The sequence below is a fragment of the Agelaius tricolor genome, unplaced genomic scaffold (assembly GCF_023055355.1).
Source record: "Agelaius tricolor isolate 1412-34295 unplaced genomic scaffold, bAgeTri1.0.p SCAF_3, whole genome shotgun sequence".
Classification (NCBI taxonomy): domain Eukaryota; kingdom Metazoa; phylum Chordata; class Aves; order Passeriformes; family Icteridae; genus Agelaius; species Agelaius tricolor.
Genome location: NW_027269263.1, coordinates 9,080,504 through 9,105,797, shown reverse-complemented (window position 1 = coordinate 9,105,797; position 25,294 = coordinate 9,080,504). Strand labels below are relative to the sequence as shown.

General features: G+C 48.9%; 1 protein-coding gene across 2 annotated transcripts in view; it reads right to left on the bottom strand.

Moving 5' to 3' along the window:
• Nucleotides 1-15,113, bottom strand: part of HIPK2 (homeodomain interacting protein kinase 2) — a 139,930-nt gene extending 124,817 nt beyond the window's left edge. For both annotated transcript variants that reach the window (XM_071422379.1, XM_071422381.1), the window contains exon 1: nt 14,174-15,113. In XM_071422379.1, coding sequence (XP_071278480.1) covers nt 14,174-14,192 — 19 coding nt within the window. In that variant the 5' untranslated portion in view covers nt 14,193-15,113. The remainder of the gene's footprint in view (nt 1-14,173) is intronic.
• Nucleotides 15,114-25,294: the final 10,181 nt, after the last annotated feature.

Here is a 25,294-nt window from a genome sequence, read left to right as displayed (position 1 = left end):
AAGAAGCTGCCAGGAACAGGAGAAAGGACACAAAACACGCCAGGAGAATAAGAGCTCCATCCCCTTCACAAGCTCTGCAATAACAAGAAGGCAAGAAGGACAGGAGAACCAACCGCAACAAAACCCACATGAAAAACTGTGACCTGCAACTTGCTCCAGTGATGCCATGTAACAACTGTGGCTAGGAAACACACTTCCTAGCTCCCCATCAGTGCTGCCACAAGCATCTGCTTTACTGTACATGGTATGAAAAGCATCAGGCATCCCCACCTGAAATCATGCCCTCTCCTGCCATTCACTCATATCCCATCTTCTTTTCCCTCACACTTTATTTTCTACAGGCAGCAGCTTTTTGGCAGGAGTCTCTGTGTCTGTTTGCAACAGGGCATGACAAGGGAAAGCAGACATCTCCTCATAAAGCATCCTCTTCCTGAAACCCCTTCAACCCTTCCTGGCTGAAAGGAAATGCAAGGATTGGTAATGACTCAAGTGCTCCTCTGGGAAACAGCAGTGATTTTAGAGGAACATGAAATAACTTTTAAGCCAAGCCTGGTCCTGAAGAGGGGAACTCCACACTCTGTATCTCGAGTTCATGGCTGAGCACGCACAAAGCCAGGATTCAGGTGCCCACTGGCAGAGATACTGGAGAAGATACAGCTCCTTTATTGAGGTAGTCTCACCTACATTAGATACACTGTAAGTGGTACAGTAAACACATCTGAAGGGATACAGATTCCTCAGGGGATACTGTACTTGCATACAGACCCCAGTGACATCCCACCAGTGGCTGAGGTCTCAGATAACTGAGGATACAGAGATAAACCTGAGATGCTTAGCTGAAGACATATCCAAGAACTGGTCCAGTTAGGCCACCAAAACCTGGCACTGGGAGAAGATGAGAAAAGATGCCTGCCATGCAGCTGTTCTGCATCAGGATAGAGATGAGCTGGTGGATGTGGATTACAGAGTATCCTCCATCAGAATGTCTGGAATGATATTTTTCTCAAGCTTGGATTTCTAGTAACCCTTTTGTTCAGCCTGAAAAGTCACATTGCTTGGAAAAAAAATCTCTTCCTGCCTTTTACAGGCAGAGTGGCAGTGTCCCCTCCTGAACACACTGTGATTTACAGTGTTCCACACTCACACTGGCAACACAAGCCCTTATGCAGAGACTGCAGACAGCACTCCTGCCAACACATGCACTGCCACAGCATCGCTCCACATAAACACCCTGCATTCACCTTGTTTATATTTCCTCCTGCACAGGCTGTGACAGCTCACAAACACACACAAAGCCTAATTTATATTTACAATAAATCTCCCTTCTTCATTCACTGCAGTGGAAAAGAGCCCTGCTACAAATACAGTTTGTTAGAAAAACGGTGTAACAGCGCTAAGGAGAATCAGGCCCATAGATAAAGGGGATGAAGCCACACCAAACACGTGTGTACGCTCCTGGAGGTGCCTACACACATGGAAGGAGTCCCACATACACACACACACACACACACACACACACATACACACAGACATTCTTCCACCTGTGCTCTCACAAACAGTGCTCAAGAACAGCACCTGCTGTCCCTTCTGACTCGCACGTGCTCGCAGGCAGCACAGGCTTTTGCAAGGTTCACTTTCATTGCACAGGTGCTCACAGCCTCAGATAAGCGACAGGAAAATGACACTGCAAGAGAAGTGCTGTCATCATCAATGGGATATGCTTGTGTCTGGGTCTCACATTGTCCTTTCCAGGTGGTGCAGCTATTTTAAAATGGGGGTTGCAGCCTGTTTCTTATCTGCACTTGCTAAATACACACATATTCTGCTGTTGAAAGAATGAAGAGCGGGAGTTAGGTGGGGAAGGCAGGTTTCTGGTGGTGCCACGGATTGTGCTAGAAGAGATGAAGACTTTTTTTTATTGTAGTCATGAAAAAATGTGATCCCCAGTTTCTTTGTAGTCTTGGAGGATTTATGAGGTCTTTGGTTTCTCCATGCTATCCACAAGCTGGCTGTAGCCAAGAGCTGTCTTATTGTTTTAATTTGGTTTCACAGAAAAGGTTGTGATCTCTCATCTCTCCACAAAGGACCTTGTTGCCACTTCCCTAACCTCCATCACCCTGAGGCCTGACTGTGGCAGTGTGCTCCCCACAGGACAATGCCAGCCTGTTCTGAAGCTGGCCCAGTGTGCCATGTGGGTGCTTGCAGGGGAAGCACACCCAACCAGCCCTCTGTGGTCTCTGCCTCCCAATAAGCTTCCATTAAGGAGACTTAGCTACTAATTCCTGCCAAGGTCTTGTGTGCTCTCATACCTTCTGTACAGCTCTACTCCCGATGGCCTTGCAGAGTTTGAGTGACTCAGGCAATTGGTGTGATCTGCCACCTTCTCCCCATCCTGGCAACACTAAGCTCGACCAAAAACTTCACTCTGCATCACCAGCAAGCACACCAGCAGCCTGCCCAACTACCAGAAAGTTCCTGTGTACTGACACATTGGGAACTGCAGGATCACCTCATCCCAGCACTTTTCTGCTGCTGACCCAGGGCTCATCATGTGGTGAATTCCCATAATGGAGAGAACACCATTGCACGCTGCCCCAGCCAGCTGGATTGCCAAGGCAAGCTGCCACATCACCTGGCACTGCTGTGCTCAGATCCCTCCACTTCCCTCCTCCCTGGGGCACCACGGTGGTGCCTCAAGGTGGGATCAGTTCTGTTTGTCAGTGCTAAGGAGCTCAAGTGTGTCACCAGAGATTTGCTAGTTAGAGACCACTCTGCCCCAGGTATTCTAAGGACTAGTAATGGCTATTTAACTCCCCAGAAATTCTGCCACAAGAGGAAGATTAAAGGTTGCACACACACACACACACACACAGCTATGAGGATATCAAAGACGGTTTTCTTGGAATTTTTTTCTCCAGCTTTTGAAGTCTAACATCTGTATAGGAAAGTAGCAATGATGGCTGGAAATTACCACTATTTGGAGGTAAACCAGAGACCTGCTGAAAATCCTTGCCAATCTATGTGGAATTTGTCAACACTAAATGCTGCCTAGGAGAAAATAAAACATCATGTATTTTAGCTGGACTTTCTTCTCCTCCAGCCTATTGCTTTAAGCAAACAGCCTTCCTGCCATCATACATATGGAGGCACTGTGGGCACTCACCCTTCTGCAATACTGCTGCTGTCAGCTCCTGGCAGAGGGATAGCCCAAAGCCATGGAAGAACCACACAGATGGTCAAAAACCAGCCCACAACCCATCCTGGCACAGCTCTTCCACAAACACCACTGCGAAAAGCTAACCCTGGGATGAGGCTCAGACCACTCTCTGGGCAGGCTGAAACAGTCCAGAAATCACAGTTTCCCTAATATCCTTCTGGGTCCTTGTCCCTCTTCTCCCCATGGCATCTCTGGCTGATCTGAGCACCTGTCACATCCCTTCTCAAACACAGTTGTGTGTTCTCTGGGGCAATGCCATGTCACAGTTGTCCATTTTTTGGAAAATCTGCAGCACAGAGATCCTTGACTTCGGATCCCAGCTGCTAGTGGCTATGAATAATTGGTAATTAAAGTAAAAGTGATGCCATACCAAGGGATTGTTGTGCCTCTAAGTTTTCTCCAGACTACTCTCAGGAAACACAGGAAAGCTACCAGAGGTAAAAAAAATAAATCTCAGCCTACTAGGTTTACACAGAGACCATCAAAAATATGCGTCTGTATTGTTCTGACCTCCAGATCTTTTTTCCTTCACATTTTCCTAACCTTTAAAAGGCATGTAAGATAAACAGAGAAGAAGCTAGGCAGACAACATCCTTGGAAGAGATGTAGGAATATAATCAAGCCCTCAGACACACGCACACAAACACCATAATTTATCTCTTCCTCCTCCTGTTTGATATTATCCTCTGTTCTAGTATCATAATCTGTTGCTATGGAAACAGCTATGATGTCACTACAAGAGGTTTATAGATGCCTTGAACAGGAAGGAAAGGTACAAGATGATGATAGAGGAAAAAAAACCACCTACAAACAGCTGCTGAGCAGGAGATGTTCCAGGAATGGTAAGTGTTAACAAGGAAAAGATAAATACATCGACGTGCTGGAGTTGTTGCAGACAAGAGCAGAATATAAACCACACTTTAAAAATAAAGAATGCTTACAAATTTTGCCTAGAATTAAAAATACTCTGGGCAAGCTAAAGGACCTTCCTGAAAAAACAAACTTTCTTTGTTCAGCAAGTTTTCTGGGACTGGATATTCTCTGAGTATTGCTGCTCGAGTCCAAGTCTCCACCAAGCTGCTCCATCATCTGCTGTAACATTCCCTCCTGAAGTGAACACCCCATCAATGCAGCCAATAGTTAGGGAGCTTGCTGGCTATTCCCCATCCTGTGTATGCCTCTACGACCTGTAACTAGAAAAAACCCTCATGTCCTCAAGCAAAAATAAACAGAACCATAAAATTCCTTAGGTTGAAAATGACCTCTAAGATCAGTGAGACCAACAGTTAACCAAACACAACTAACTGTGTCCCCTAGAACCACATCTTTACGTCTTTTAAATACCTCCAGAGATTTTTAAATACCACCACTTCCCTGGGCAGCCTGTTCCAGTGCTTGACAAACCCTTTCCATAAGGAAATTTTTCATAACATCCAATCTATATTTTCCCTGGTACAACTTGAGGCCGTTTCCTCTTGTCCTGTCACTTGTTACCTGTGGAAAGAGGCTGCCCCCCACCTCATTACAACCTCCTTTCACGTGGTGGTAGAGAAAGATAAGGTCTCCCCTGAGCCTCCTTTTCTGCATGCTAAACAAACCCATCTCTCTCAGCTGCTCCTCCTAAGTCTTGCACACAAGATCCTTCAGCAACTTTGCTGCCCTTCTCTGGATGTGCACAGGCACTTCAATGTCTGTTAGTGCTCCTGTGCCTTTAAGCTTTGTTTCTTGGAAAACATCCAGGCTTCCCAGACTCCTTTGTCACTCAGGTCTGTCCCAAGGGACTCTATCAATCTGTCTCCTAAACAGGCCAGAGTCTGACCTGTTCAGAAGTCCAATGTAGCCCTTCTGCTGAGCCTCCTCCTCACTTCTTGAGCACAGAAAACCAACCAGTGTACCCAAAGCATCCTCCAAACACCCCATAACCCAAAAGTCCTTCTCTGTTTGCATGACACAGGCGCAGCAGGGAGCCTTCCTTTGGCGGCTCACCCACCAGCTGTGTCAGGAAGTTATCTTCCACACACTCCAGGAACCTCCTGGACTGCTTCCTCTGCTGCTTCCTCTCTGTGCAAAGACATGCTGAATCCACTGGATCACATCCAGCAGCAAACAAACAACCTGACCCCTAACTATAAGGAAAAAAAGAGCTCTTCTTGCTGTCTTCACCCAAGAGAAAGACCACAACCTTACAGACTCACTGCCAAACATACTGACACACCTGACATGCCACTAGAGAGAACAGTGTGCTGAGCCTCACATGCTTGAGATGTGCCATGCACACCCATGTGCACGAGGATGCACATGTGGCTCTCACCCACGAGCTCAGGTGCTGATGACTGGGTTTCCATGCCTGTAACTTTTTTTGGCCACCCTGACTGATGGTGAGAGTAGAGCAGACATGATGACAGAGAGGGTGGGGCAGTCACATATGTCCTTAAATACAACATATGCAGGCTGAAGGAAAATTCAACATGAATTTTGGAGGAAGGAGGATGGCACATCAGATTTGTCCTGCATAGACACTGTTGTCATGGGAAGAGAAGTGGTAGGGAAGGAGGAAACCACAAGGATCTCAGATCAATGAATAGTGCTGGTGTTTCAGATAATCTCTGTCCCATCAGAGTTTCCTGAGCATGGTGAGCTGGATCAGAGATTTTAAGTGAATGCCACAGCATCAGTTTTGCCTCTGGTGTCAGCTCCAGATGGGGAATCCCCAGACAGACTCTCTATTCTGCCTGTGAGCAGATATAATCCTAATCAAGATATGATTAGGATATAGGTAGTGTCTCCTGTCCTCGCTCACCTTCTCTTCCAAAGATGTTAGAGACAACTCCAGCAGAAAAAACTGGGAGAGACTGAAGTCTGAAGAGAGTGGGAAAGACTGAAGTCAGTAAGGGCAACTGCAGAAACAGTCCAAGATGGGATCTTCAACATTTCACTGAATTTTCCATTCCTGCTAGCCTTGGCTGTGATAGCCTCAGCCCCTGAAGATCTCAGGGATCATCTCACTCTATTCTGTTACAGTCACTTGCCCTCATCTTTGTTTCCCACATGTCTCTCTCCTCCTGTTCCTGACCTACTGACTTACTCCTTCTCAATCTTCAGCCCACCCTTTCCTTTCCCAGAGCAACCTCTGTCACAAATGTTGTGGAAAACCCACACATTCTGACTTCCTCTCCTGAAAGTGTCCCAGCAATTTGTATGATGCACCCTCCTGTTTCTGCATCTATATGAAATGCAAATCCTTTGGGATGGTAACTATCTACCCCTTCACGTCAATGTCATGCCCACTACAATAAGGTTCTGCTTTTGCTTGGCACAACAAATACAACTGTTAGTAGGAACACCTTAAAAGCACCAAAGTAGAGTAAAAGAATAGGTATGAAAACAATGCCAAGTGTTGTGTGTGTTTTCCAGTTTCTTTTATATTTTGTGGGCAAGGGTCTCTTTCTGGTTTATATGAAACCATTTCTTCTCTTCTGTACTTTATATTTGGGACTGCAGAATTGACAACAAAGCTTACAGTGGTGAATAAACAGAGACTGTGCTTTTTAAATTGGCAGGTGACATCAAGCAGGATTACAAAATCGGGGGAATTATCTAATCTGAAAACAATCACGACAAATTGAAGGGTACAGGATGACATTCAAATGAGATCAAAAATCACACACTTAGGTAGGAAAGTCTACCTCCAGACATGCAACAGAAAATGGTTCATGAGGCATCAGACTTCTTGGACAGGATCTGTGAGCCACAGCACACCACAAGCTGCACAGAGATGAACAATGTTATAATGTAGAAGTTAAACCAAGTAGGAACACTGACTGTAACAGACACAAAGGAACACTTCTGCTCTCCTTGGCCAGCACAGAACCCAAATACAGCACTGTGCTCTAGCAGTGCCACCCAAGAGAGAGATAGACCAGCTGAAGGGAGCACAGAGAACGAGGAGAATGGTCAGAGCTGAAGGGGAAAAGATACAAGAGAAAGAGCTGAAGAACGCGTTCAAGATATGATTTAGCCTAGGCAACACAAAGGAGGGACATGACAAAGACAAAGGAATGGTTTTCCTACACCCACAGTAAAAAGGACAATGAATCAGAGCAAGCAAAGCAGAGAGGAGTTACAGAGGGGTAAAATCCTTTAAGTGACAAAGCAAAGGGCAACGATGACAGCCTGGACATGTTGTGGACTGTCCACACATGGGGAATATGCTGGGTAAGCCTAGTTAAAGAACATGCTGTACAGGCATTTGATACTCTGCTTTTAAAAAATCTTTCCTTTGCCCATTTCCTATGATTTAAATGATTTTGGTGAGAGGTAAGTTTCTTTGGCATTTCAGCATAGTCCAGAGCCCAACCTGTCAGCCTTCAGCACCAAAGGAGATGCTAGCCTGCAGGGCTCTTCCAGGTAACACCATTGTTCCAGATCTTGCTAGCACCTTTATGGATTGAAATCTATGAAGAACAGAGAAGGCAGCTGCCCTTCATGGTTTCCCAAGTATCTCTGGCAAATACCAATGCCTTGTGGGATGACCTTTCCTGCTTTTCAGGGAAGGAGCTGGATGTGACTGCTGTTATTTTGTCCTTCCAGAGACAGACGTCAGCACAGGCCCTGGAAGGTGAGCAGGACAGAGAACAATGTGTAAATAGAATGAGCTTCAGCTTCTCCAAATGTATGTCCCACTCAGTGGTGATGCTGAAGAAAACCAAGGGAGCAAACTATGGCATCCTTCACCCAGCATAAAACTCCCTCTTGCTCCAGAACACAACATGGACAGGCTAACACTCATCACGTGCAGACCCTGCTTCCCCTTGTGTAGCTCCCTGGGTTTCACTGACACTGCTGCTGATCTGGATCAGAATCTAGCTCAAGGGGTTCACTTCTGGAAGATGCTTCCCTTTGGCTATTCTGCACATGTCCTGTGAGCAAGCAAAAGACTGTTCTTTGGCATCATTCAGTCAGTGACATGATCAGACAGCCACTCTTTATACAGCACCTTGAACATATACAGCATTGTATAAATACACATTGTTACAGCTTATTGTTACTTCCCTTCGATAAAGAAATCCTAATGGCACACACAGCTTTTTTATTTAGTCCTGACTGTGGACTTTCCCAGCTATTTTGAGATGTGGAAATGCCTTTGATGGCCTACGGAGACAGAGGCTGCTCCTCCACTCATGTGCATGGGCAAGTCTTAGCAGAAGTGGTTTTGCCATCAAAATTACCTGATTCTGCAGGCTACCTGAATTCAGGAGTGGTCCCCAAAGAGAGGTACTTGTGCTTTCCTGAGGATGGACCTCAGTTTGCTGATATGGCCAAATGAGGCAGTAATCAGGGGCACTCCATGCTGTAAATGAGGGGAAGCAGTAACATGCCTCTGGTCTTCCTCCCTGACAAACAAATTGCTAAATGCCATGTCTGGAGTGAAATTATCATCTGTGTTTATTTTCAAAAGAAAAGGTGAATTCTGTACTGCTAGGGGAAATAGTTTCAAAAGAGAAGGCTTCCAGTTAATTACCTTGGTCCACATTAGGGTGTGTAAACAGCTCAAGAAACAACCTTTTCTCTAAACAATGTTTAATTCTCACTTCTTGTTATTGACCAGCTATCCTTCCAAAAGTAAGAGAAAGACCTATAAATAATATTTTGCATTCAGAGGGCAGAGATTTCCTAGTAAGGGTGAGGAAACAACCTCATTTTATAAATGGAGTGATTAGGCTATAGAGGCCATGAGTCAGAAAGGTACTCCAGCGTGCGGCCAGCTTTAAAGGCATAAACAATCCTAATGAAGTCAGCAGCACTGTCTGTGAGCTTAAATTTAGGCACAGACCTGAAAATATCTTCTTAAATTGGGATCAGAGAGGAAAAGCGTCAAACCTTAAAAAAAACCCCAGCAAGCCATTCTTAGCCTACCTGTTCACTACAGACACAGGGATCAGGACACCCTAACAGCTGTAAGCCAACCACTGAATGCCTTTGCAAACTCTTCTCATGGGCCTTGCCCATGGGCAGCACCATCACAGTTGCCTTGAGTCCTGCAGCTAGAAGAAGCTGTCTCATCTGCCTCATACTGGTGTCTTAGCCTGCTCTGAGCAGAAGGTGACTGCCCTTCCTTGACCTCACCATCTGGCAGGACAGCTCTAACACCATCACCTGGAACCCACTTGGTGAAGTCCACAATCAGGAAAGGGATTTACTTCCCGGCCCAGGTCACCAATCCTGTCATGATTTGACTTCCCAACTGTCCTCCTGACCAAATATTCACATGTCTTTATGCACTACTGCTGTGATGTGGTCAAAATCAGGCCTTATTCTGTTAGTCTCCCAAGTCCATTACCTATCTCCAAATACACAGTCTAACTTCCCATGGCTGAGCTTAAGTTCCAAAGCCTCACAGGCATCAAGGAGGTCTCTAGGCTGTTCCCCATCAGTAGAAGAACCTACATTGAATATCAGACACAGGCAATTCTTACACCGTTTGGATGGAACCAAATCAAGTGGTCTCACAGCACCACGTAAAACCGGGCAGTAAATAACAATGGGGAAAACTAGTGATAGAAAAATGAAAATTATTTCATTTCCCAGGCCAGCTGAGGTGTCCAGCTGAAGCAAAGTGAGTCTTTCCCACCTGTCACAACCACCAAGAGGAATGCAATGCACAGAGTCCAAGGGTTGATGACTATGGTGAGTACCTGAGCTTGCCTCTTTGTCTGCTCACCCCAGCCCCTAGTCCCAGCAATGCTCTTTCCCCTTCTGAAAATAAAACAGCATTTTTCACCCATTACATAGCAAACTTGTTTAATCACTAGACACAGCAGCATGATAAGAACAATAATTTTAACTGGAGGGGGCTTCCTGTTATCCTGGCTATAGCCATATCCTGAGCAAATAAAAACTCAGGCTTTTAGTCCCAGCACTGACATAGCTTTAGTTCTGGTTATTATTTCATAAACAGGAAGTGTCTCTGAGTTATCTCCCTGCATGAACTTTGGGGTAAAGACCTTTACTCCGCCTCACTGGGGCCACCTCCCTGATGAGCAAGTTTTGTGTGCTTTGGTGAGATTTAAGGATGCATTCGAAGCCCAGCAGGGCTGGCCTGTTTCTAGCATTAAATGGGATCTGATCCACAACGAGGACAGGGTCAGATTTTCCAGCTTTCCCGGCCCCACATGTGACAAGGATAGCATGCAGGCAGGTCCCTGCCTGTGCTCAGCTCCAGCAGCCGCACCAGTGGCGAGGTGCAATTTACAAACATTACCCAGATTAATTCCATGAGCCACCCACAAAGAAAACTACCGATGCGGCTGCTAAAAATACACCCTCAATTGCAACAAAGTTGTCAAGAATAAGTAAGGAGCTAAGCGAAGAGGAACGAAACCAAAACAGAGGTAATCACTGTTTAGAAAATAAAGGTTAATACATACAAATACCTCTCTTTACGCAATTGTGAAGGATGCCAGGTAGCAGACGCCATGGAAATCGCTGGAGACACCCATCCTAAGCAAAAATCCACCCACAGCCTGTGATGTCTGGCATACCCCCCTCTTAAACTGGGGTCTCCCCTGGACCACAGAGCCTGGCTCTGCTCTCTGCACAGTAGGAAACGTCACAAGGTGAGTGCACAGGTCAGAGTAACACTGCCTGGAAGAGGGTCCAGAGAACCAGATTCTTGCCTGGCTCAAGCCATTCAGCTCCTCTGTACCAAGCCAGTACAGCCACTCCTGATGAAGCCACATCTCTGGTGCTCAGAAGGATGGCAGCCACCAGCTTGCCCCAAGTCTGGAGCAGAGGCCATGTAGGATTACACCTGATGAGGTCTGCTTTGAAACTCAACTCATTTCCTTGTACAGCTCACAAACGAAACTAAAAACCAGGTCAAACATTGCGCAGCAGTGTTACTTCTGTTTTGTTTCACTTGTTATATTTTTATGTCCTTCATTTTGCTGCTAAGCTCTCCACCACCTAGGAAAAAAAATTAAAAAAAAAAAAGAAAAAAAAAGAGCAAAACCTCCAAATTCTTTAAAACAAATGGGAAAATTCTCCTGGCTCAGTGTGTGTGGGAGAGGATTTCACACCAGATAGTCACTTATTTATCATGCCTCGCCTATTAATATCAGGTGAGGCACCATTCTGCTTCCCAGAAATGGTATTTCAGCCAGCTGCTCTGCACAAGCACACACCACCCTCACCTGCACATCAAGAACGCTGGGTGACTTTCTGCTTGTGCTCTGTGTTACCACTCACTTCAATTTCTACTGGAACCACTTCATAAGGCCTTTGAGGTGTCACATTTCCTCCCGGGGTGCTTTTTCTGTCAAAGAGCCTATGTTCTGAAATCGGTACGGCGGGGATACGGTTTCACCTCCCCTTCGCCTGCCTTGCGGCGGTGGCGGTGGGTGTGCATGTGTGCCACCCGAGAGCTGTGCCTGCCCATCGCAGCACCGATCCGAGCCCTCGGTTCCTGCGCTCTCCTCAGTGCCCTGACTCTACCTGACGCTCCAGAGGAGGGCTACAGACCGAACTGCTTATGCACACAAACGTGAGGCTCGCAGAGGAGGATGGCGGTCCTTGCCTCCCTCCAAGGAGGAAATTGCATCCTCTGCGATAAGTAAGTTTTTATCTATGCACTGCGATATTGCAGGGAATTCTAAGGACCTCTCATGGCAACTAGGAGGCGAAAAACAATCATTAACCCCTCCTCCACCTCCCTCGAAGCCATTCAGCAGCAATTTAACCCGCAAGCATACAGCAACACAACAGAGATAAAACAATTTCTATCAGCGTTTACGCTATCTCCGGCTCCTGCCATTTAGGATATTCACCTATTTTGAGGCTTAAGGCATGCTGCAGAGCCTGGCCGCAGACCGTTCCGTATCTGCTGCGGGGAATTCATTTCTACGGGTCACTTTCTGGGCATTTTTTCCTATTTGCTCTCTTTTTGCAGTCAGACAGAAGCAGGGGCGCCGCTGAAGTTAGGATGCTCTAAGGAGCCGCTAAACTTCCACCGCACGCTCCGGTGCAGCACCGCCGCCCCCTCCTCAGGAAGAAGCCGGCGCCCTGCTCGCCCCGGCAGTGGCCGAGGCCTCTTCTCCTCTCCTCTCTCCTCTCTCCTCCCCTCCCCTCCGCTGCCCTGCCCGGCTCCGGGGTGGCGGCCGTGCCGGCGCTCGCCCACTGCGGCGCGCCGGGAAGGGGAGCGCGGCCGGGCTGACCGCAGGCCCCGCGGCCGCTCCGCCCCGGCCCTACGGACCCGCCGGGCGCCGCCGCTCTCCGAGGGGCACCGCACCGTCCGCACCGCCCCGCACCGCCGCCGGATGCGGCCCGGCGAGGAGCGAACTTCAGAGCCATCGCCGCATGACCCCCCCGGCCGGCGGCGCCCGCCCGGGAGGGGCTGGGGGTCTCCGGTGCGATGCCGGCCGAGCCTCACCGGCCCGGTCACACCGCGGGGGGGTCAGGCGCGGCCCCGGGGGGCCGTCGGGCGGGGGCCGGGCAGGTACGCGCCCGGGCTGCCAGCTCCGCGCCGCGCCGGGTGCCGGCGGCGGTGGCGGGCTCCCCCCTCCCGCGGCGGGGCCCCGCTGCCGGGGAGGCGCCGGGGGCGGCCCGGGCGCGGGGCGGGGAGCGGAGGGGGGGCTGCCCGGCCGGGGCCGGGGCCGCTCGGCGGCGAGACGCGGCCACCAGAGGGCGCCGCCGCGGGCTGGCCTCGACCGGCACCCCGGGCCCGCCGCGGCCCCTCCGCCGGCACCGGCCCCGGCACCGCCGCGGGCCCCGGCTCCCCGCCGGCCCCGCGCTCCGGCGGCACCGAGCCCGGCCGCGGCCGGCGCGGGGAGGGCCGGCTGTGCTGTGTGCGCTAACGAACATGCTCCTCTTTGTCTGCCCGCCTCCGGCGGGGTCCGGACTACGAACAGCGGGTGAGCCCGGGGCTGCCCAGAAATAACCCTGCGGGCCACCGGTAACTTTACACCGCCCGCCGAGCGCCCTCCGCGCGGGCGCCGCAGCCCGGGCTCGATTTCCTCCTCAGATAAGTTTTACCGGCCTCGCCATGGGGAGGAAAGTGCCGTGTCCCCGTGCCGCCCCCCTCCGCGCCCGGGTCTCCGCCGCCACGGAGCGAGCGGCCCCCGGGCGGGATGGCGCGGCCGGCGGGGGATGTCCCTCCGCTTTATGTAACGCTCCCCGGGCAGCGCCGAGCCGGGAGGGGTGACGGGGAAGGGTAAATGCGTCGCGAGGGGATTTAAATTAACCTCAATACATCTCTGAATTTTTCTTTCTGAACAGACACCCTGTACTACACATCGATCTAACACACACAGCCGTATATATACACACACACATATATAAATGTATATATATATATATATATAATTATTGTGATTTTTTTAACCTGAAAGAAACTAAGTTGGGGTACTTGGGCTTCTCGCCGCAGCCCGGGCTGGACTGAAGCAGAAGCCAGAGGAGCTGACAGCAGGCTCCAGCAGCCCCGTCCCCCGCCGCCGCTGCCCGCGGAGTCCCCGCGCCTCGGAGGAGAGGAGCCGCGGCAGGGGGAACTCCTGGGAAACCGGCGAAAGGAGAGGGGCAGCCGGTCCTGGGAATGCGAACTGCGGCGAGGGGCAGGCAGGCAGCAGGCACACACACACACACAGAGACACACACACACGGAGGCGCAAGGCAAGCTCCGTCCACCTCATTGTTCTGCTCGGCACCGGCACGGACTTCACCCACCGCCCCCCGCCGGGGACCGAGCGCCCGGGACCGCGGGGCCGGGCACCGGCAGAGCCGGGGGGCGACCCGCGCCTCGCCCCGCTCCCGCCGGGCGCCGGGGAGGGCGATGGTGCCCCGCCGCCTCCCGCAACATCGGCCGGGGGCACGGCGAGCGGCGGGGACCCCCTGCTCCCCCCTCCCTCCCTCCCCCGCTGCGGCCGGGCCAGGGGTGCCGGCGGGGCGGGCCGGGCCGGGGCTTACCTTCGTACATGGGGGCCATCGGTGCAAGGACGCCTGTTATTCATGGCAACGCCGCCACGAACGACGCGAGATCGCAGCCCCCCAAACTCAACACACATCTGCCATCTTGAGCGGGTGTCTCTCGGCGGAGGCGAAGCTGCCGCCTGCCTTCTGCATCGCTGCCCACCTCAGCGCGGGGGGAGCCGGGCACATCCAGCCCCGCTGCCGGCCCTCCGACGCGGCCGGGGCGGGCGGGCGAGCGGGCGGGGGGCGGCGGCGCCGGGCCGGGCCGGGCCGGGCCGGGGCCGGGGCGAGGCGCGGGGCCGGGCAGGGGCGGCGGGCGGCGGGGCCCCCCCGGCTCGGGACGGCGGCGCTGGGGAGGGAGGGAGGGAGGGAGGGAGGGAGAGAGGGAGGGAGGGAAGGAGAGAGGGAGGGAGGAAAGGAGAGGGAGGGAGGGAAGGAGGGGGGCTGGCGCCGTGCCCCCGCTCTCAGCGCGGCATGGCTGCGTGTACCGGGGCGCCTGCAAAAGTTGCGCTGGGGGTGAGAGAAAGGGAGAGAGAGACGGAGGGAGAGAGAGGGAGACGGAGACCGAGACGGAGAGGAGGAAAAAAAAAAGAGGAGGAAAAAAAAAAAAAAAGCAGCGAAGGGAGTTTGCAAATAATCAAGCGCCGATGGCACCGATCGCGGCTTCCCAGAAGGAGCGGGAGCGAGCGAGAGAAACCCTCTGCTGAGATTATGTGGGATCTTGTTTAACAACACATTTCAATCAGGAGAAAAAAGGAACAGTCAACAGAAGTTGGTGAAACACTTCTGTCTTCCCCCCCTCCTCTTTATAGAAAAGAGAGGAAAGGAAAAAAATAAAAAGGCAGCTGATTGAAGCTTTGCAACTCGCTGGCTGTGGGGATCATATAATTTGTACTCATGCTTTACAATAGCATGGAAAATTCCTACCTCTCCCCCTCTCCCCAAATAAATCTTCTGTTCCCTCAAGGCATTTCACAATCTGGTTCACTGACAAAAGTTCCAATTTATCTTTTTTTTTTTTTTTTCGTTTAGCTTACTCGCAGTGTAAATATTTAGCGGATGCATTTAAAATAAACATACGTTGTTGCTTTTAGGAGTCAGGTTGTGTTTTTGTTTTGTTTTGTTTTGTTTTGTTTTGTTTTGTTTTTAATAGGAACCACATCAAAGAAGTGTTTACTAACTGAGATTGACAGGCTATTCTTCCCCTCCCCTCCCTCCCCCCCCCACCCCCCCCCCACCCCCCCGGTTTTTTTAATTTTAAATCATCCTTCTCTCCGGTTGAGCTCTTGCTGTAGGAGCACCAACCCGACGAGCATCATTTTTTGTCGGTGCATAGAGGAAAGCTGTAGGTGAAGGCACAGGAACCCCCCTTTGCCTGGCAGGAGCTTTACAAAGGAAGGTCAGTCACCAGGTACCCATTGCGCAGGCAAAGGAAGCTGAGACTCATGCAAAGCCTCTGGCAAAGGTGGAAACAAAACCTCGGGCTGTGATCCTGCATTAACAGCCGTCTGGATCTTCCTGCCTGGAGCTCCTTGCAGATGAGCAGTCTGGGACTGGACCGGTGAAGACCTAACTCCCTTTGTGCCTGCTGTTCCTGCTGATTCCCCCAAAACGCTGCCTCTCGCTGCTGCTGGTGCCTCCCAGACCTCTCCCACCGCAGCACTTGGTCGCAGCAGGGCTCAGCACCCGGCTACTCCCACTGATGTCTCGAGGACGAGGCAAGAGGTAACTTTTACTGGGGGATTTCAGTGCGAGCCAGGCGCTCCAGCCAGCCTGGCCCTTGTCTCGGGGTGCTGCGGGTGCGTAGGCTGGCAGACTAGAGCAGTCAGGGAACATCCATGCTGCCCGGCCGATGGAGCAGGATGGCCATGGCTGTGCTGCCGAGGATGTGATCCCCAGGCTCCTCTGGGCCATCTTTGTTTGCAAGGTATCTTCAGCGTTTTGCATGATTTTTCTCCCTCCGCTGAAAAATGCCTGAAACTACGGGAGAGCTGTCTCACGCCCCATTAGCATTCTGTTTGCAACATGAAGCTGAGGATACATTTTAAATGTGTCAGGGAGTGCCACGCAGGGCTGGTGGAGGCGATTGAGGGCTCCAAAGTGGGCTGGGATGGCACTGGAGGAGTACGTACAGCAGAGGGAGCAAAACCTTCTCCCCGCTCATCCCCGCTTCATTTTGAGCGTGATCCCGAGATTAACCATCACTAAATCTTGGAAAGAAATGGACCTGCCTTCAGCTGGACCATTGGAGAAATCCAGGCCAGAGATGGAGGGCAAGCATGCAGATGACAGCAGGAACAGTATTTGAACTTGTTTCCTGTCCCTCTTTTATTTAGCTATGGCGACCCTCAGGGTTCAGCTCTAGGCATGAATTGAAAGCCTCATATTTTACTAAAACATGTTTCTGGTCATTGTAATTCTGCACCGCTGCCTTCTTTATGATGGAGAACCTTATCTGCTTTCCAAGGCTACTGATGCTTCTGATCCCAGCCTGCTTCCCTGCAAGGGGAGACACAAGAGGAAATGTGGAAAAGTATTGGAGAAGTCTTGGAGAAGAGCAGAGGAGAAGACTAGAGGAGTGGGCTGCTATGGGAACCAGCTTCACTTCTTGGCACTGCATTCTGCTGCAGCATGGCTCCAGGTCAGCCACATCAGCCTCACTCTCCTCAGCTGCAGAACAGGGGAAGATGTACCAGTCTTTGCTGTGTCAGACTGCACTGAGAGTTTCTTCTTCCTTTCTTTCACCCTGGGCTATCCCATAGCCTGTGGGGTCTGTGTTAACTCCACATCCATCAAAGCTGGCATGACAGGAGCTTCAAATATAAACCAAACCCACTCCTTGCCAGAAGAAAAGGAGGAAGGGGTTGTCAGAGATGTCTGCAGGACTCACCATGTGTGGCCTGGCCATGAAGTGGTGCCCCCTGGCCCTGTGGCTGGTGGGTGTAGCACAAAGGGGGACACAGGAACATCCAAACCTGTGTGTTACATACTTAGGCAAATGCTAAAGCTGTTGGCTTCAAAGCTCAGGTTAATCTGCTTGTCTTAAGGAAAAGGTGCTGAACTTGATGGACTGCTTGGCTGGTCCAGGACAGCAATTCCTGAATGCCTCTTAGGTTCAATATCACCTGGGACATTATAGACTCTCATCCACTTACAATTTGTCTGAAGATAGGAAAATTAACGGGCATGTTTTCACCAACAAGGACTGTTCTGATCTGACATGTTTTTAAATGTTGTTACCAAATGAGGCCACATTTGGTAAATAAAACCCAGCCCAAACAGGTCCTGACCTCGGCCCCAGACTGGCTGTGAAAACATGGTGCATAGACAATGCTGGTGTTTTCTGGGCATGTAGAGGGAGCAGGGATTTGCCCAACCAGGCACAGCCTTCCTCCCCAGCTCACACAGGGGCCTCCTCCTGACTGTGTGAACAGATGGGGATGCACTCTGGAGATGGCCCAGCTCTGAGTCTACAACCTTCTTTCCATTCTCCCCAAAACTGAGCATCCATGCAAGGATGTTACTGCCTTTGTCATCTGGGTCCCTGAGCCAAGGCCAGAGCTGTGGTGTGAACATGCCTGTGGTGTGCACACACCTGTGGTGTGAACATGCCTGTGGTGTGCACATACCTGTCAGGAGCAGTCAGCAGCAGCACAGCTGCAGCAGCCCTGGGGCAAGGCCATTCTGCTGGAGACATCATGGTCCTCTCTCTTCCTGCCTGGGGCTGCAGGGCTGTCACTGAAATTTTGAATCCTGAGAGACTTTCCCACCTCAACAGACTACCTCTTCTCTTTGTCCCCTTCACTTTGTGGGAGGATGGCAAGCCAGCACAGGAGAAGCACCTTTTAATGCCTCATCTGGAGGTTTTGTCATTTCTCCACTTGCATATTTGGGTCTCCCATGAACACAGCCCTAGTCTGGGTGCAGGTGCTCAGCTGTGTCATGGAGCCACCAAGGCAGCAGCATGCCCAGCTGTGTCTGACCTGCTGTGTCTGACCTGGCTGCCAGGTGATGGTGGCAGGCACTAAGCCAGGGATACCCTTTTTACAGCACTCAAAGGATCTCCATTTCTGCTCCACATACACAAATCTTGGTGGTCTTGGCATCTAACTGCTCCAGAAAGGCACCTGGTGTTTCACTGCTGTGTCTCAGGGGCCTGCTGGTAACAACCTGAGCCTTAATTGCACTGGGAGCAGCAGGAGTTACTGTTTCTTGCTGGAACTGGAGAGAGTTTGGGCTTCTTTTTCTTTCCCCTTAGAAATAATTACAGATTTTGAAAGAGAAGTTTAAGAAGAAAGGCAGATGAGTTTTAAAACATAATTTTTGGTCATCATTCCCATTTTAGGGGAGTTGTGTGAGTGGAAACAAGATGCCCTTTGGTCTCTCAGAGCCAGAAATGCTAGGGTGGTATCACCTCCTCTTCTTTGGTGCCTCTGCCAGACCCTGCTTGTGGGGCATGGACAGAGGTGCCTGCTGCTGAGATGCAATTTCTTCCTCTTTCCCTCAAAGATGGGGGGTCTGTGGCTCCCAGCTCTCTTGGTTCAGTGCCCATAATATAATAATAAATAATATAATAATAAAATATTAAATAATGTAATAATAACTGCCCATCCACTGTAGTTATTTCTTTGGAGAGTTTGAGCCCAAAACTGTACTAATAAAAGACTATATGATACATTAAAAACAACGTCAACAACAAAAACATAAACCAAAAAAAAAACCCCCAAAAAGCAGAAGAGAAAGGCTGGAAGCACACAGGGTGAGCATGTCCCCTTCAGTGACAATCTTTCATACCAGCTTGCCTTCACAGTGCTTCATTTTGGTGGAGCTGAGATGCAGCAAGTTTTTAACAAGAATCGGGCCCCAAATCTTTCACATTAAGCAAAGCAAAATTTTTTTTTTTTGAAAACCAGGAGAAGGTTTCGCAGTGAAATACACATAGTTGTTTTCTTTTTAAATGTAAATCAGTGAGGGAATGGACAGTTTAATTAAAAGCAAAATTATTAGGTAAGTGCTGAGGGAATCTACATTATTTGCTGGGTACACTCACATATTTTTACTGGTGAGTCAATTGTAATTTTTAATTTCTTTCCACCTAGTAAGACTAGCTCAGAAAGTAGCCACTGTGATGTGGAATATTTGGAGAAGGATTTTTACATGGTTAGCAGGAATGTCTGTTCTGTGTGCAAGCTGTGGATGCCCAGGCAGCCTGCTATGTTATGTCCATTACATTCTGCTAATCCCAGAATATTCTGAGTTGGAAGGGACCCACAAAGATCATCGTTAGCAACCACTTGCTATAGGTTACCTCTTGGCATTACCTGGAGAAAATTCTGTCCCTTGTGACAGGGATTTTGGGTTGCTGCTAGTGACTGAGGCCTTCAATGTCACCTATCCCTCCACAGAGAAGCTTTTTTGCCAGGCAGGTGTTTTGTGGAAGCCCCCCTGCCCCTTCCCTCCAGCCCCTGTGTCCCTCTTTCACACAGCAAATGATCTAGATGGACTTCCAAGCACACCAGAAAACAGCCAGTGTACTGGGCTGGGATATGACTGCTTATTTTGTAAAGTTCTGAGGGAAGGCCCTTATCTTTGAACACATATGGAAAATATGCTGCATACTGGAGTAGGGCTGGGGACCGATGGCTCTGTCAGAGCTGAAGTTCAAAATAACACCACAAAAACCTACAGCACAATTATCCCATGCACCAGCAAGTGGAGCTTTATAAGAAGTCAGATATTTTTACTCAGTTTGAGCATCAGTGGCTTCCTCAGTGCAGCTCATGTGATGAAAATGTCCCTTTCAGGGGGTAACAAATGGATCTACAGTGCAGGGCTACAGTGGGATGAGACTCAATTCCCACTGTGAAACCAGATGAGGCTGATAAAGCCTCAGTGGCTTCAACAGATGCACCCTGATGGAGAAGCGGGACAGATGCTGTGAAACGCTTTGGGTAACATGTATGGAGGGAAGGTGCAATGCAAGCACACAGCCTGATCAGGGCTCCAGGGAAGGCAGAGATCTGGGTCACCTCAGCCCAGCCTAACACCACATCTGATCACATTCCTCAGCTTGCTTCCCCAGCAGGAGTACTGCTGAAATAAATGCCCTAAAAATGATGTGGCCTCTCCGTTTGAGGGGTTAAACACAATTTCCCATCGTCGAGCTTTTGCATTTGGCTCAGGTATTGTTGCAGGATCTTGGATCCCTTTCTTCTTATTATTAATAAAAGAAACTTTGAAATATATTTTAAAGAAAAGTGCTTATCAGATAATGAAATTCTAGCTGTGGTTTTCTTTCAAACAACCAGGGCCATGATTTAATTGGAAGTAATTATAGACTTTTCTGAAGTATAATTTTTAGGGTATTTTTTCCCCTGACATTTGCAGTGTGGAAATTAAAAATAAAACGATGTCAGAATCACGAGATTTCAATCTTTCTTCAAACAATAATGTGGGCTAGTGTCAGAGGTTTGTCCTTGGCTGGAAGAGAGAAAAACTCATAGAAGAAGATCCTTCTGGTGAAAATCCCCAATAGCACCTACTGGTGCATTTGCTGTGCTGAGAAATTCCTGAGAGACTCCTGCTTCCCAGAGCTCACTGGAAACCCTCCTACCTACCTCTGCTGCAGTGGGAAAGGGCACATCAGTTCCTAGCTCCTGAGAGCACCACATTTGTGATGCAGGCTTTGTTAATTGTTCCACCTTTAAAGCTGTATTAAAAGGAACACTTAGAGCAAGGGAAAAAAAAGTCCATTCCACGCAACAAAAAATTAAATGTAGTCCTCGTATCCTGCTGAAAAAAAAAAAAAATATTATTTCCATAGTTCTTTTTCCCCCAGTATTTTTTTTTCAAATTTTTAAACAGGAAAATTTTCAAATTATATCTTTCTAAATTTTACCCTGTTTTCACTTTGCAATTCCTCATTCTCCTTTGGTGAAACCATCAGTGTATCCCCTAAACTTTGGCTCACGCTTTCTGTCTTACTGGAATTGCCATTTCCAAGGGAGGGACAGTCTCTGCCAGCATCAACTTAACCTTTTTAATGGCCAGTGGCATCAGCAGGGCCCCGTGGGCAGAGCCTGAGCTCCTGCCATCCTGTGGGGCTCTGCTGGTACTGGTGATGCTGTGATGCCCCCAGACACTTATGCAAGCACCCAGTGGACAGTTTGGCTCAGCCTCTTAAAACACATTCTCCAGACTTCATTTCTGTAGGGATGTGGATGCACACATGATGAATCATCTTGTACCCCAAATTCTCTGCTTCTGGATCCGAACTTTTATAACTAAAGCCCATTTAAAGTCCATTCCAGAACACCAGTCAAAGGGAAAGGAAGCCACTATTTCAGATTAAAAGGGCAACACATATAAAAAGAAAAAAGTTCCATACAAGGCTGTGATTCACTCTATTAAGTGCTGTAGAGGATTGTATGAGGGATGCCCAGTTCTGCAAAGTGTGTTGACTTTTTGATGAGGCATTAGGTGAGGTTCCCTATCATTACAGGCTCTATGGAGTTATTAACAGAATCATTTACAAGCCAAATTCCCACTTGGCAATGCCTGCCTGGCCCACTCATGTACCCCACCTCACTGCTCAGCTTTATTTATTCCACTTCACTCTCCACCTTAAAAATCCCATTGCGTGGCCTTTCCAGTGAAGAGCAGCTATATTTCATCTCAGACGTGGCTTCAGCAACAAGGGAAGGGATTTCCCACTACTCTTCAGCCTCCAAAAACGCCTTCTCAAAGAGAGACGTTTTATCATATGGGAAAAAAAAAATTACAGACTGATGTAAAAATTTTGGTCAGGCCTTATAAAACAAAAACAGTGACCTTAAAGTAATAAAACTTTCTGTGGCACTTTGCCAGAGCTGATCTTCTGTGCTATACTTCAGGGAGAAGTAGGGATGTGCTGACAGAAACCTCGTGGCTTCCAACCTGTGCAATGTGCAGAGCCTCAAGGGATTTTCTGGAAAGCAGCTGCTTTTCCAAAGTCAAACATTTTTATCCCCCTTCCCAAAATGGTCATCAGACCAGCAGTGTTTCAAAGACAAGCACACGTGTCTACTTCCATGCCTTTCATGCCGCCAACAGAAAATATTTGAAATTGCAGGCAAAGTTTCCAAGAAAGCAGAGATGGAGATTTTCTTTGCTTTAAATTTCTGAGTTCCTTCCAGCAGTCCTTCCCCTGTCCTTGCATCCCTCCGTTGCTCACCTGGAGGTCTGAACCAATGACCTGACCATGGATCTGGGGACTCTGTGTGCTCAGGTGCTGTGGGCCAAGGAGTGCATTTGGTACAGGCAGTGCCAGCCACAACACAGCCCTGAGCTTGGTGGGATCCTTCTGGCCAGGGGTGGAAAACTCTTCTAGCATGTACACTTATTTGGCTATGCAGTGGATATTATCCCTTTTTCCAGCCCAGATCTCTATGAGAGCCAAACCTGGCCATGCTGCCCACTACATTTAATGCTGCACCAAAAGCCAAGCTATTGGTGAACGTTTGACACAAAAGCATCATGCCTTGCTGATTAGTCACAACCTGTGAGTAGCACAGCTTTAAAAATTGTGATCATGAGGTCTTGTCTTGAGACCCTGCTGCCCACCCTCTTCCACAGAGAGAGAGAGAGGAATAAATATTTACAACTTCTCAAAATAACACCCAGCCACCCTCACCCTTACTGCTGCAATGTAGTTCATCTAATTGAAATAAGAACATAAGTGAATTGTTTGTCAAGGCAGTTTATTAGGAAGAGATTGCTGTGTCAGGAGCTCCCTCACTGCGAGAGATGCTGTGTTGTCTCTCTTAATATTTAATGTCATTTTAATAATATTTCCCAGTTAGGGGTGCAGGCCGATGCTATAGATTAAAGCCTGCCAAAGTGGGGAGGAATAAAAGCTTGAGGTCAGCTTCATTCCATTGACTTTTCCACCTGGAGGCTGGGCAAAGAGCAATGCTGCACTTTTTCCAAGGGACTCAGCCACTCCCTGGTACTTCTCTCAGCAGCTTTATCTCACATTTGTGGATTTTGCCTTTCACTCACTCAGAAGGACACTTTAAAAGATGAGGACCACATCCTGAGGAGGTAGAGATGAGAAACCCACCTTTTTTTCCTTTGACAAATCCATTTCTCTTTGTGATGCTGCTCTACTTGGGCTCATTATTCAGACAGTACCATAAACTACTGAATTTCTCCCAGGCTCATGATTGCATCTGCAGCTACAGCACTCTTGACCCTCGGTGACAGGCCTTGTTTTGGAGACCTCTGGGTTAAAATCAGAAGAGTTTTAGCCCAAGGAGTGGGGACCTGCAGCTTAAATATCAAAGGTCCCTGCTCATAAAGCATCCACCAGCGCTGCCTTGGTGTCACCCTCCAGCCCTCACAGACCTGCCCTGGCTGCTGCACTGATGGTGCCTCAGTCTCCATGACATCCCTCCAGACATCTCCTGGCACCAATGGCTCTTCCTTGTTGTGAAAGACTCCTGGTTGAAGGACCGTGGAGTCAGAGCCTTTTGAAGCTGCTGCATAATAAGCTGTATTCTTTCCCCAAACATCACTAGACAGTTCAATAATTACATGAACTTTGTAATCAGCCAAACCAGCATAGCCATCTACCTGACGTACAGGTAGCACTTGTGAGTAACTTTACATAAAGGGCAGGTACTTTTGTACTTAGTGCACAAGCCTTGTGCACAAACAGCTATAGAAGGAGGGCCCAATTATAAATAAACTGTCCTTAGTTGTCACTTTGCTGTCTCTGACTTCCCACGCATTCAAATGGTGAGACTGATTCATTTAATCTTACTCTAAAGCAGCAAGCCACAGAGTCAGTTTCCTGACAGTTGCTTTAAAAAGCGTAGCTGAGCTCTCTTGAATTGTCTTCCCTTGTATTATATTTAGACATTGTGATTAGAGTATCTGTCATGATATGCTTTTACTTTAAGGCAGAAGTTCAAGCCGCTCCCTGAAAACAGAGATGCTCCTGGGAACTGAAGGGCCACGAGCGCTGGGGTTCAGCATTTGGGAGCAGAGATCTTCAGCACCACTTGTGCTGCTGGCTCCCCTGCACAGGCAGCCTCATGAAAACCTGAGTTTTCAAACAAGTGCAACATTACTTACCATAATGAGACTACAGGGAAGGGTGGAGGCAGCGAAAGACTTAGCGGCTGTTTCCAAGGGTTTTAGAAATATCAGCTCAGCAATTCTTCCCATCTTCCCTTCTCCCCTCCTTCCTTCTTCTCCCCTCCAAATCTTGTCAAGGGCTTGGATGCAAAATCTGGACACTCCTGTCATATGAACATGGCTTTTATATGTTTGTGTCATTGCAAAGCAGATTATAATGACTACACTTCATGCATTTTACCCTAATTAAGTCAGTGGAGGTTTCAAGGCAGATACAAACTCGACATGCAGCTCTGCCCTTGACAATTGCCTACCAAAGAGAATACCTGAAAGCTCTTGTTTTGCTAAATATGCTATTTAATATTTTGTAATGCTCGGGTAAATGTAGTCAGTGAATGTAGTCTTCTGTTTCTATAGTATTGTGGGGGAGGTTATTAGAGTTATGCTGAAGGAGGTTTCCTTGTTCCGTGCCTTGCTTTGCCAGAGCACTTGTCAGATACTGAACTGAAGGTTCCTGTCCTGCTGACCACTGTCTGTGATGAGGAGACCCCCAGACTCCAGCAGACTCTCAGCCACTGCTCTGATGGCAGGAGCTCTCCAGCAGCCTGGCAAATGTGGCCAGGATCTGGCAGACAGGACAGACAGGACAAAGTGAAAGATACTCTGGGCTCTAAGGTACAAGCGGGGAGGGGAAGGGCTCTGTCTAGAGGGGGAATGGTAGAGAGCAGATGCCATGCCTCTCTTGTGTTTTGTCAACCCAAATTGAACACACTCTGGAATTTAACACACTGAATTAAATGGTGAGTTTCTCCCATGTGCCTTTTGTAGGATGCCTGTCTTCCTCTAGCTGATCTACAGAGATTTGTAAATCTATTTTTGCTTCCATATACCCTCAGAGAAACTTGTGCTTTGGGTTTTATGTGTAGAAAACTTTAGGTCCTAGGTCCACATTCAAGTGTCTGTCCAAATGTGATTGGATTACCATTCCTTTAAGACTGG